Raw genomic sequence first — 12,104 nt, 5'->3', positions numbered from 1 at the left:
ATTTTCTAACTCATTATTCTTAATGCCTAGAGCACATCGTTTTACATATCTCATTTTAAGATGTATCAGTATAGATACAGAAATTATATTTATATTAAATAAGAAAATAAAAGACTAAAGTGAGTCAGACATCTATTTACAGCCTGGTTCTTCCAGAGGTTTTCTTTCTAATACAACAGAAAGAACATGACAAGTCTTAGCCTTTAATACCAGAAAGAGAAGGAAGAACCTATAAAAAAAAAAAATCAAACAAACACAAACGGGAAAGGATTAAAAATCGAGCTATGAGTTAAATCAAAAAAATCTCACTCTTTCATTCTAGTCACTCAAATAAAGTTTGACTTTATGGGATAAAAGCTCTCGGCCTTAGTCTTAGTCCAGATACTGTAAAATCTTTCATTTTTTTATTAAAAGGAAAATTACCTTTTATTTCTGTGTGTTTTCGTAAACATTTTTTATCAATTTTATGGTGGGTTGCTTTGATTTTAACCACAAATGTCAAAGTGTCACAATAGAGTCTTACTCCACATGTGTTTTTTACTTTATATTTTCTAACATTCTGACTGATGATACCTAATATATCTGTGGCTGTCAGCACACTCTGTCAATACTGGACTTATTTAGTTTCTATGTCCACAAGAACTTCTAAATATGTGAGGAAAAGTTAGACCGGGAGGATCTGTGGGACCATTACAAAATCTATGTAGAGTTAAAACAAAAAAGAGAGAGAGGGGGGTGGGATGAGGATAAGGAGGGGCACATGAACAAACCCCCTGCTGTCAGAGAGAGAATGGGAAAGAAAACAGATTGAGCCTGAGGGGAGGAGAAGGGAATTTCAGGATGGGGGTGGAAGGTTAAATGAGTATTCAGAGGGTCCTCTCTGCCCTTTGCCTCACAACGTTTTCTACACATGTAGATACATGTTTCTTCTGTGGGATTTTTTCCACCTGAGTTTGTGTTTGTTTGACTTTAACTGACCTCAGTCTGGAAGCAAAGTCATAGAGGGCAAAAGGTACTATGTGTTTACATGGTGTGTGTTGTGCTTACATTTGTAAACACACATGGTGTTGGAGGTCAAGAAGTTGATGTCCTTTAGAAGCCATAAAGTCCTTTAGAAGCAGAATCCTTGATATTTGTCTGTTGAGCCTTTTATAAATTATAATTATAGAATTATAAATACAATATAAAATAGTTTTTTGTTATTAGTTTTGTAATTGTAAGCCAAAATTGGGGGGGTCCTGAAATTTGATGATATACATTGCGTACAGCTCTTTCTGCACATTGTGACCATAAACAATATAAAAAGATGAACAAAAAAACAACTCCTCGTAAGTGAGGCCGAAAAAATTACCCCCCCCCCCCCTACTGACTGTCTGCAGTATAAGTCACTATGCCGCACCTACTGTGACAATACACATTATTAAGATCATATTCATTTGCTCCAAACCGTAAGGCTAATTAGCTCTAATAATTATAATCATAATTATAATGAACTTTAAATTATCAAATTTAGTTTAAAGTATCAAAGAATGATACCACTTACATGTCTGTATGGTTATTATCAAGCTGATTGTACTGTGGTATTAAGACGGTTACCATTGGGAAAGTGCTTCATCAGAAGGTAAAATGAAAAACTGCAGAGGACTATAATTCACAAAAACAGAATTGAAAATGGGGGGATTTCTTGACTGGATACTGTGACTTTCAATGACTTTAGCTAAACCAACTGGTGCTGGCTTTGGCTTGTGATCAGCTTACAGATTCAAAGGAGGAACTCTTAAATCCTCGGAAAGAAATGCCAAACTATAGTGGTTTAAAAGTAAATTCAAGTTAACTCTAAAGCCACGATAGCCTTTTGAAGGAGTGAGGACAGGACAAAATGTCCTTTCTTGCCATCAATGTCCTCACAAAAATAGATGTCCCAGCACATACACATATACTAGATACACAGGAGTAGTATTCATTCAAAATGAAATGTCAACTAACAATGAAATGAAAGATGAAATTCATGTGTGGTCTGATGATTTCTATATGTTGTGTAATCACACACACACACAAACACACGCGCACACACACACACACACACACACACACACACACACACACACACACACACACACAGACACACACAGACACACACAGACACACACACACAGACACACACACACACACACACACACACACACACACACATATGTTTCCTACAACTGGCGCATGTGTGTGTGTGTGTGTGTGTGTGTGTGTTGGAATGAATGTGTGGCATGCATGGGTTTGACATAAACAGGTGTGAGAGAGAGACACATGGAAGGAGGAAGAGAGAGAGAGATAGGAGGTGAAAGGTCATTGAAATAATATTTCACTGGACACGGATACAGTATGTTCACTGGCTCTGTGTGTGTGAGCCTCAATCTTTATGTGGATTTGTGTTCGATCTTATGTAAACTTATGATATAGTACTCTGGGATGCCACGGTTGTCATACTTCACATTAAGTTCGATTTTCTCTGACAATTTGTGCCAAGAAATTCCCTGAAAGCACTCTCTTCTTTAAGAATTCTTACACATGAATGCTAAAAGCATTAGCTTGCCTATACTGCTAATTTACAAAGATGGAAACATTAACATTTGCAGCTAAAAGATCAAGGTCTTTATTTGGTTTGTGTGGATTCTTTTTGAGCTGAACCTGTCTAATCTTTGTGTACATAACAAAATCAATTTTCCAGGCTAGACTGCTGCCATGGTTGTTGACCTGAGATGTGATTTAACCCCATACTGTACAGGCAAAACATGCACTCTGTGTTTGGCTTTTATTCACAAGACTATAACCAAGCACATCAAAGTATACGTGTGTTAAAGTGTCTCTGTGTGAATACATGGAGCTGACTCTGGCAAACAGGCCTGAAATGCGGAACAACTAAACTTGCAAAGGGAATAGTGTGAAAGCTATAAACCGAGGAATGTTGATGTGTCTTCCAGCTTGCTTTTGGCTTTCCTGTGCATCTGTGTGTGATTGTGTGAATAATAACTGCTTTAACATCTGGATGTTGCCACTCCCTTCTGAAACACACACACACACACACACACACACACACACACACACACACACACACACACTAGTTCAGTCATTTCTTTCTCTACAGTATTTCTTGGGCTGCTCTCTTATATGCACTCATTCTTACACCCTTGAGGGGTCATGCCTGAGTTTCCAACATGCAGTATATTAACCATATCTAATGACCTCATGATAAGTTAATGGCTTACCATAATGTGTTGTCCCCTAAATATGTTTCATACTATCACTGGAGTCATTTTTGTTAAATTGTTCAGATGTTTTGCAGCTATTTTTTTGCTGCATGACTAATCATTAAGTTAAAAAGACAAAACCTAATGCTTAAGGAAAATAAACACCAATAAAGGTTATTAAATAAATAAGCCGTTAACTTTTTTTTATGGAAATCAGTACTGATTTATGGAGTATATGGAGTATATGGAGCCATCATTCCTCCTCCTCAATAAAGGAAACTGTGTTGTGTGGTAGCAGTTGCTGGAATACGCTGAACAACAGCAGAGTGGTTTGTCTGTGTGTGTTTTGTGTAACCTCTGCAGATAGGCCAAAGATTTGCATTCCATGAATTGCCTCTTTAAGTCTTCTGGTTAGCCAGCAACAAGGTGAAAAGGAGGAGAGAAAAAAATCACAACAAAGTTATTCAAGGACGACATCACATTAAGTCAGATTTCTCTCCCTTTTCTTTTGATTTTCTGCAGTGTACAAACATCAATTGATCCTGTTTTATACCACACAGCGTACCACTAAATTATCTTAACCTTAAAACATAAACCTACTGTGATGTTATTACAATATAAACTATCTCATGATTACAGAGCTTTCATTTCATTTCACCAGGCCTGAATGCATCTAATATATTTTCTTGGATATAGACAAAAATGACTCCCTCTGCTGGCTACACCCTCATACTGCACCATCCGCATGTTAAGCTCCTTTAGGCCTCTTTAGGTACAAAACAAGATATTGCAAGAAAAAGATGAAGATAAACTTTTAGCACTTTTCTTTCATTTTAAGAGAGAGAGAGACGGCACACATTCACAAACATGCTGTTGGGTTAGGTGGTGAGTGCTATCCAGGATTAGAAGCCGGAACAGGAGTTGCTGCTTCCTGATCCAATATTAACTGTAACCTAGGAGATGGAGCCACGGGGGGCAGTGTATTAAAAGATGAAGTAGACACTGAGTGTTTTGTGTATATTTTGCGTTTGTGTGTGTGTGTGTGTGTGTGTGTGTGTGTGTGTGAGAGAGAGAGAGAGAGAGAGGGGGGAGTCAGAGTATTGGATTCCTTCAGTGAAACTATGGTAACTGTGCATGAGACTGGCAGTTCCTCTGCCCCCTCTGTCAGCATGATTTTACACTATAACATTTCTCCAGTCTTTGTGTTACAAAAGGTTTTGTGTAAGAATCAGTGCATCTTTTCATTATTGACACAGACAGATTGATTAATAAAACAGGAATCAGGTCATGGCCTAAATGTTTTGAAGGTTGTTATTATAACAGTTTTAGCTTTTTCTATAAATGTACACAAAGCCTATATGAGGCCTATATAGCCTATGCTACACTGCTGAACGGCTTTTTGTTCTCTTATTAAGTTTGTGAGTGAAAAGGGAGAGGTGATAGAAAGTGTAATCTGTGCCTCATATACGGCAAAGATTACAGTAAAGGCTAGATGAAGAGATCTGTTTTTACTTCTTTCCTCTACTGTTGATCTATAAGCATCACTTGTATTTATTGTAGGCTATAACCAATTATGGGGTCCATATTCTCAGGTGGGGAAACAGTGGCACCAGGGCTGTTATCAGTTTTAAAAATGAACGAAATTTGGGAAAAAAATAGAACATCTCATTATGGTAATTCAAGTAGAATTACCATAATGAGATGTTCTATTTTCTATTATAGGAAGTCATAAAAGTATTATGACTTCCTATAATTGCTCTCATGGCTTTGAAACAGCTTCCATTGTCGCTTAAAAATATTCTCTCAAACATCAAAGAAGGCCATTATAAATATTATAAGGTGAACCAAATAAAGTCAAAATATTTGGATAATTTGGACTTTGAACCCTTCATCCGAAAAAATAAAGCAAAGCTGTAAAAGTAAAACATAAAAGTTCCGGTCACAAAGTTCAGAATAAAACGTCTTTGGTCAATTTGTTTTAGTCTTCTTGCCTAAAGTAGACTAGGCTACTACTAAAACAAAATTCCTGCTTCAGTAAGCTTCTAAGAAAAGAAGGCAGCCTCGTGCTTATTATGAAAAATAAGCTACTAAGCCTTTTTTTGTAGGCCTATTATTATTTTATTTTGAAGGTATATCTCGCTTCCGTCTCCTCGTTCTCAAGCCGTCAAACTTGACGTATCTCCATGGCAACCAGTGTCGCTTCTCCAGGTCCGGTCATCTAACAGCTCATCCCGTTACTTTTTCTGGATGCTAACGGCCCGGGATATGACCACAGCAACAAATGGAGGAAAAACAGGGTGATTAAAAAAAAGTTGATGACCCTTTCACTCGACTTTTCTTTCATACGTGGTTCTGGAAAGTCATGACGCCATCACAGAGAGCCCGGTATGGAAGCGATGCGCGTGACCTTAAATGGAGAGTTGCAGGTGAGTCAGATGACGTTATTAGCAGATTTCACCGAGGCCTTTAGTAAATATTATTTTAGAACTTTTTCAGTGTTATAGCCAATATTATATCCAGGCTATATCTTTATTATTCAGTCTTTACAGCAGAGTGACCACACACAATTTTTTGTGATTTAAAAGAAGAGTCAAAAAGGCTTTGTGAAATATGTTTTAAGTGGCATCTTATTAGAGAAATGATCTTGAAATTATAAAAATGTATTCCCCAACCCACCATTCACCCCTAAAATACAAAGTCTCTCTAACGTGTCCCCCAAAGAACTTGCTGGTCTTTCTTGACTTTTTGAGATAATAAAGCTGGTAAACTAGCTGATTTAAGCTAAAGCATGATTAACAAAGTTCTGCTACCACTGTGGAAAGGTTTTTTGTCTGGTAAGCATAGTGTGTGTGTGTGTGTGTGTGTGTGTGTGTGTGTGTGTGTGTGTGTGTGTGTGTGTGTGTGTGTGTGTGGTGTGCCTCACTCTCAGGAGGCCAACTGGTGTCTTGTTAATGTTAGAGATATAAGGGTCTTGTATTTCTGTGTGTTGTCCTGGATCTGGAAACAAAACCAAACAAAGACAACCCCCCAAAGACCGGATTGTAAACGTCTCACTGTTACCCTTGGTGCCAGAAAGTGAAACGTCAAAGATGTTGTGGGTCTCAAATGCTCCATTAATCATGCAGATTCAGCTAAGTCAAACAAGCCTTGTGTGCATGTGTGTGGGGGTTTGCATGACTTAAGGAAGCCTTAATAATTCAGATGGGGCTAGGTGCCTGAAGAATCTCAAATGGCCCCTTAGCACTCCGTGTGATGGAAAACACTCAAATCTGATCAGCCGGATTTGTTTTCACACACACACGCACACACACGCACACACACACACACACACACACACACACACACACACACACACACACACACACACACACACACACACACACACACACACACACACACACACACAGACCAACACAAGATGAGGAAATGGTGTTGAGTTACTAATACATTTTCTTCTGGAAGACACAATTGCATGATGATGTCAAGTACACTTCCAATGAAATACTCTTGCTTTTCAGTCTCTGTTCTGTTCTCCTCGCTCTCTGCCCCAGATCATCCGGTTCCCTTGTTGAAGTGTGCAGGAGGTGGACCCCAACCATGGCCCCTTCGTCCCCACCCTAAGGGACAGGTCCACAAGTCCAACTTCCCTCCTCCTCCTCCTAACCTTCACATTTTCCACACTCGACATGCAGAGGAGAGCGCTGAGAGGCCTCATTTGATCACTATCGTCCGTCCTTGTGGTCAGAGTACACTACGCAAGGTGAACTCTATATTCAACAATTTAAAATAGACATCTGTCAGGATCAAAAGTATTGCTTGGTAAATATATTCATTTGGGTTGTTGGCTGTGGAATGTCTATTGAGCAGTGATGTTTTTAAAACACTGATAAGACCATGTTGGCTTCTTAAATTACTTAGTCCTAAACTTGCATTTGTAATGTTAAAAAGATGTTCTTAATTGTATTTGAAAGTGGGTTCGCTGATGTTTGGCAGTGATTAGATGACGTTTTCATGTTGAACTAAAAAGCCCAAAACACAAAAGACCCGATAATTAGCACATGAACTTTTCACAGCCTGGCAACCAAAGTGGTTTTTCAATTAAAAGCTTAAAACATATCAAAGCAACATTAGTTGATTATTTATTGACCAATAAAAAAGCAATTATTTACAACCTAAAGACCTTAATGACGGGTTTTTGTTAGAAAAGAGGGTTCTCAAGAGTATGATTCATGTGAAAGAATTGCATAAAGTAAAGGTTAACTGCCTCCGTTCTCAAGGTGACAGTCCTGTTGAACCGCAGAGGTGTGGTGTCTTTCGAGCAACTGCTATTGGATATCTCTGAAGCGTTGGGATTTCCACGCTGGCACCGAGCCAGAGTCACACGCCTCTACACGACCCATGCACGAGAGGTGAGGCTCAACCATGGTCACGGTAACATGCTCGGCAGCCTAAAGGGCAAAAGATCGACTCATCCATCCTTAAATCACCACCTCCATGTTACTCCCACACCCCCTACTTTGCATGCTGAGCTGTTACTTGGGGCAAAGTGTTCTGAAACATGTTAGCACACAACCAAAGTAATTTAGGATTTTTAGGTTTTGACCCTCATCATCACAGGGCCTCTAGATTACGTAAAGAAGCATGTCACATTTTAAGGTCCTTTCTTCTCAAAAAGCTTAAGGGTGCTCCAATGCTAATGTTTTCTCAAATTTGCTCAAACAAGTTAACACACGATAAACCTGGAGCTGGCCCCAGAAGTTATTTGGCCCCAGGGGCTTTTTCCAACTGTTCTGCTTAGGATTTAGGAATATAATGTATTAAATTTGTATGCAAATATGCTACAAAGCTCTTAAGATCATATTAGCTGACTAGGATGATTGACCTGTTTGTTCTCTCCTATTAGCACTACCTAAAAACTTGGCAAGAAGCAGTTTTTCAATCAGTTTCAACTACTTCTATATCACAAATAATGTAAAACAAATTAATTGCAAAATGTTTTGTGAAATGAGAAATTGTTCTAGGGGTTTCCCAAACAGTAATTTTTAATTAATGCTGGTTCCAGCTCCTTAAATTTGAGGTTTTGCTGCTTTTTTGTCATTTTATTAAAAGTCTTTGTATTTTGAACGGTTGACCAGAGGAGTAATCTTAAAATGGCAGAAGCTCTCTGGGAAATTGCAATGAGAAATGTTCATGTTTTTTTGGGTTTCATTGCCAAGTTTCTTGTTTCTTATTATAGATTGTTGCAGCCCTTAACCAAATACAGTCAATGACAACTCATACAGTGTGGCATTTCTACAATGCAACTTTGCAGAATAGCAAGAAAATAAAGACATTCCAATTAAATAAATATAAAGGGAAACCAAAATAGTAAAACAAATTGAGTTCTTAATGTGTCTAGGTTCTAATGGATTTGTATGTGATTAAAACTATTCTTATATTATTCCTTTTCTTATTTATATCTACAGGTTAAAGGCGTGTGTGATTTCTTCAGAGGTGAAGTGGCTTTCCTGGCACTGGGTAAAGCTCGTCCTGATCTGAGCAGTGTGCAAGAGGCTCTTGAGGAGCTGTTTCCAGAACACTCTCATTACCAGGCTGATGCACTGCTGGCCTGGGAGAAAAGACTGCTCCCAGCGCCGGATAAAGCGGCTAAGGCTGATAGCGGCTTCAGTGAGGGGACGAACAGCAGCGAGACGCAAACTAAACATGAATCAGACCAGGACACAAATACACACATCAAAATTCAAACTAATGCACACACAAAAACACAGCCACCTCAACATATGGACACGCATCTATCTGAAAAGTGTCAGAAAAAGAATTCCTGTCGAAAACCTGCTCACAAGCCAAACCACCTGCAGAGACTGAAGATGAGGGGCGGAGTCAGGGAGAGACCACCTTCTGTCATTGGTCCCTTTAAACATGAGGAAAGTCATAGAGGAGTAGACATACCCTCTCCTGCACTGTGTGAAAACTGCTTTGCAAGAAGAACCAAACATCAGGCATCAGAGCGGCCCATTACACTCTCAGTTAGGGTCCCACTTCCTCCTGTGTCAAGGAAGCAAAAAGAAGGTTTTCAGACAGTACAGGAAGGGCAAAAAGTGTATGTTCATAAAAGTCCTCCTCCTCAGCTAATCTGCAAACAGGAGGAGACAAGAATTCCCCAATTACAGCTTTTAAATCCACTTCCAGATGTGGGACAAAAATGCATTCAGCAGCAGACGACCCTTGACCTTCCCTCGGATGGCAGTGATGTCACCCTAGCAGACATTGAACGCTACTATGAAATAGGACGTGTGGTTGGAGATGGCAACTTTGCAGTGGTGCGAGAATGCCGCCGTCGTGACAACGGGCAAACCCTCGCCATGAAGATCGTCGAACGATCCAAGCTGATTGGTCGAGAGCACATGATGCAGAACGAGCTGAGTCTCCTGGGAAGCCTGTGTCACCCTCGCATAGTACGGCTGTTTGTGCACCACCACACACACACTCACTCCTACCTGGTGATGGAGCTGGTGAGTGGGGGGGATCTGTTTGAGGCCATCAGTGAGAGAGGGAAGTTTTCAGAAGAAGAGGCAGGACTGATGGTGTCAGACGTGAGTGATGCACTGAACTTCATCCACAGCAAAAGTATTGTCCACCGAGACCTCAAACCAGAGAACCTGCTGGTGAGTGCCATTGCCTGTTTACAAAACAATTCATATGGGATAATCGCATCTTCAAATACTATCCTGATAGCATACTTTATGATAGTGAAAATGCACTGAACTTATTTAAAGTAGCAGTATGCAGTATGAACATTCCAGTGGAAAAAAAACCCCTCTCTGCTTCCTCGTGTCACACTGCTAAGCTACTCTCATCAAACTGTTGTTACTGCAAACTGTCTGTTTCACAAAGCTGGTTATATAGGATTCAGAGGACAGAAGATCAATATACAAACAAAAAAGTCAAACAAAAAAAGCACTGAGGATAGGGGAGAGAGACAGAGAGAATGTGAAAGAAGAGAGCGAAAGCTGCTATTATTGTTATTACCAATTAGCTTTCTTTAGCAATGTCATATATCCAAATAAATAACTTTTTTGTTTTATATTTTTACAGACAAGTTAAGCTAAATCACAACATATACCTTACTCTTAATTGTTCTTTCGTAAATAGTGTAATGTTGAGACCCTTTTTCATATTTTCTCTGACTTTGTAAGTCACACTGTGCCATATTATGATGCTGTTACATCAGTGTCATGAGTAATAGCTCAAAACTGTAGGGAAATGCAGAAACACTGCCTGTGCCCTATGAAACACTACAATTTTGATAATTATGACTCCTTTTCCATCTAATTTTGTTCTTCTTGTTCTCTCTCAGATAGAGCGTGTAGCTGCTGACATTTGCAGGCTGAAGCTGGGAGACTTTGGTCTTGCCATGGTCGTCACTGAACCAGTCTTCACTATATGTGGTACTCCCACATATGTAGCCCCGGAGATTCTCTGTGAGACAGGTCGGTTTTTCTTTCATTTTTACTTTTACTACTCTGTTTATTCATCCCTTGTGTTGCTTATTACAACCCTGTGGTTTGACCCAACAGGTTATGGAGTTGCAGTGGATGTTTGGGCTCTGGGTGTTATTCTCTATATACTGCTGTGTGGATTCCCTCCATTTCGCAGTCGGGACCGAGACCAGGAAGAGCTGTTTCAGCTGATAAAACAGGGACAACTCTACTTCCTATCCCCCTACTGGGATCCTATTTCAGAAGGTAAAACGTACAGAAAATGTCTGCTAAAAGACTGTTTTTTATTAAGTTGATGTAGCCTCTTAGTTTGAAAGTTACTTTAGTCTAAAACAGGAAATGATTTGGCACATGTGATGGATGATGCTGAGGGCTAAATGCCACACAAGGCTTCAAAATGGTAGTCCAAGGAACAATGGATGACGTTTATTTTTGGGCTTTGTATGCCTTTGTTAGCGAGACAGATAGAGTCGGAAATAATAGGGGAAGAGAGAGAGAGAGAGAGAGAAAGTGGGTGAAGACATACGGGAAAGGAGCCAAAGGTCAGACTTGACCTGATGGGGACTTAAGGAGGACACCGGCACCCCTTACACAAAGTTTATGGTACTGTCACAAATATCTTCACATACAAACATAAATAAACAATGTGTTGCTTCTTCTGTCTCTGTGTGTGTGTGTGTGTGTGTGTGTGTGTGTGTGTGTGTGTGTGTGTGTGTGTGTGTGTGTGTGTGTGTGTGTGTGTGTGTGTGTGTGTGCAGAAGCCAGAGGCCTGGTCAGAGCTCTGCTTCAACCAGATCCCACAGTGAGGCTGACAGCAAAGCAGACCGTGTTGCATCCCTGGGTGAAGGCTATGGCTTCAACCTGCAGGCAGGGGGCACTCACAGACAAAGCTCAGAGAATTAAAGCAGCTACAGGAGCAGAACCAGAGACAGAGAAAACAACAGGACTCAGTAGCAGCAGTATGGGAGAAATCACTGATGAGGGGATAAGTGAGAGACAGAGTGAGATGAACACAGTAAGAGGACACACTGAGGAAAAGACACAACAACAAGAGACATGTACAGTCAACAAAATATCACCTCAGTTCAAAGTGCACACAACACCAGTGGTCACACCTAGTCAACAGAGACCGGAGTGCGCCTCTCCAGACTCTGAAACACCTGACTGGGGGCCGAGCAGACAGGAAATACAGGATCAAGATCCCAGCGAAACCAGCCCGGGTGTTGAACTCAGTCAACTCAGTGCTCCATCAGACCAAACTGAACCTCTGGCAGAGATAAAAACACCCTCAAAACAAAACAGCCAACAGCAGTCACCTCCATGTACACCACTTCCAACCAATCAGGAACAATCAGGAGGACAA

At 40.2% G+C, this 12,104-nt stretch overlaps 1 protein-coding gene across 1 annotated transcript; it reads left to right on the top strand.

Annotated features, from left to right (window-relative positions):
* Nucleotides 1-5,457: 5,457 nt before the first annotated feature.
* dclk3 (doublecortin-like kinase 3) lies at nt 5,458-12,021 on the top strand. The gene is made up of 8 exons (XM_061060311.1): nt 5,458-5,668; nt 6,794-7,002; nt 7,520-7,651; nt 8,708-9,907; nt 10,600-10,732; nt 10,820-10,987; nt 11,500-11,756; nt 11,890-12,021. Exons 1-8 carry the CDS (start codon nt 5,605-5,607, stop codon nt 12,019-12,021), a joined length of 2,295 nt encoding a protein of 764 aa, XP_060916294.1. The 5' UTR covers nt 5,458-5,604.
* Nucleotides 12,022-12,104: the final 83 nt, after the last annotated feature.

Source organism: Labrus mixtus, chromosome 16 (genome assembly GCF_963584025.1).
Source record: "Labrus mixtus chromosome 16, fLabMix1.1, whole genome shotgun sequence".
Classification (NCBI taxonomy): domain Eukaryota; kingdom Metazoa; phylum Chordata; class Actinopteri; order Labriformes; family Labridae; genus Labrus; species Labrus mixtus.
The sequence above is the reverse complement of the archived record's forward strand: the minus strand, read 5'-3'. Positions and strand labels throughout refer to the sequence as shown.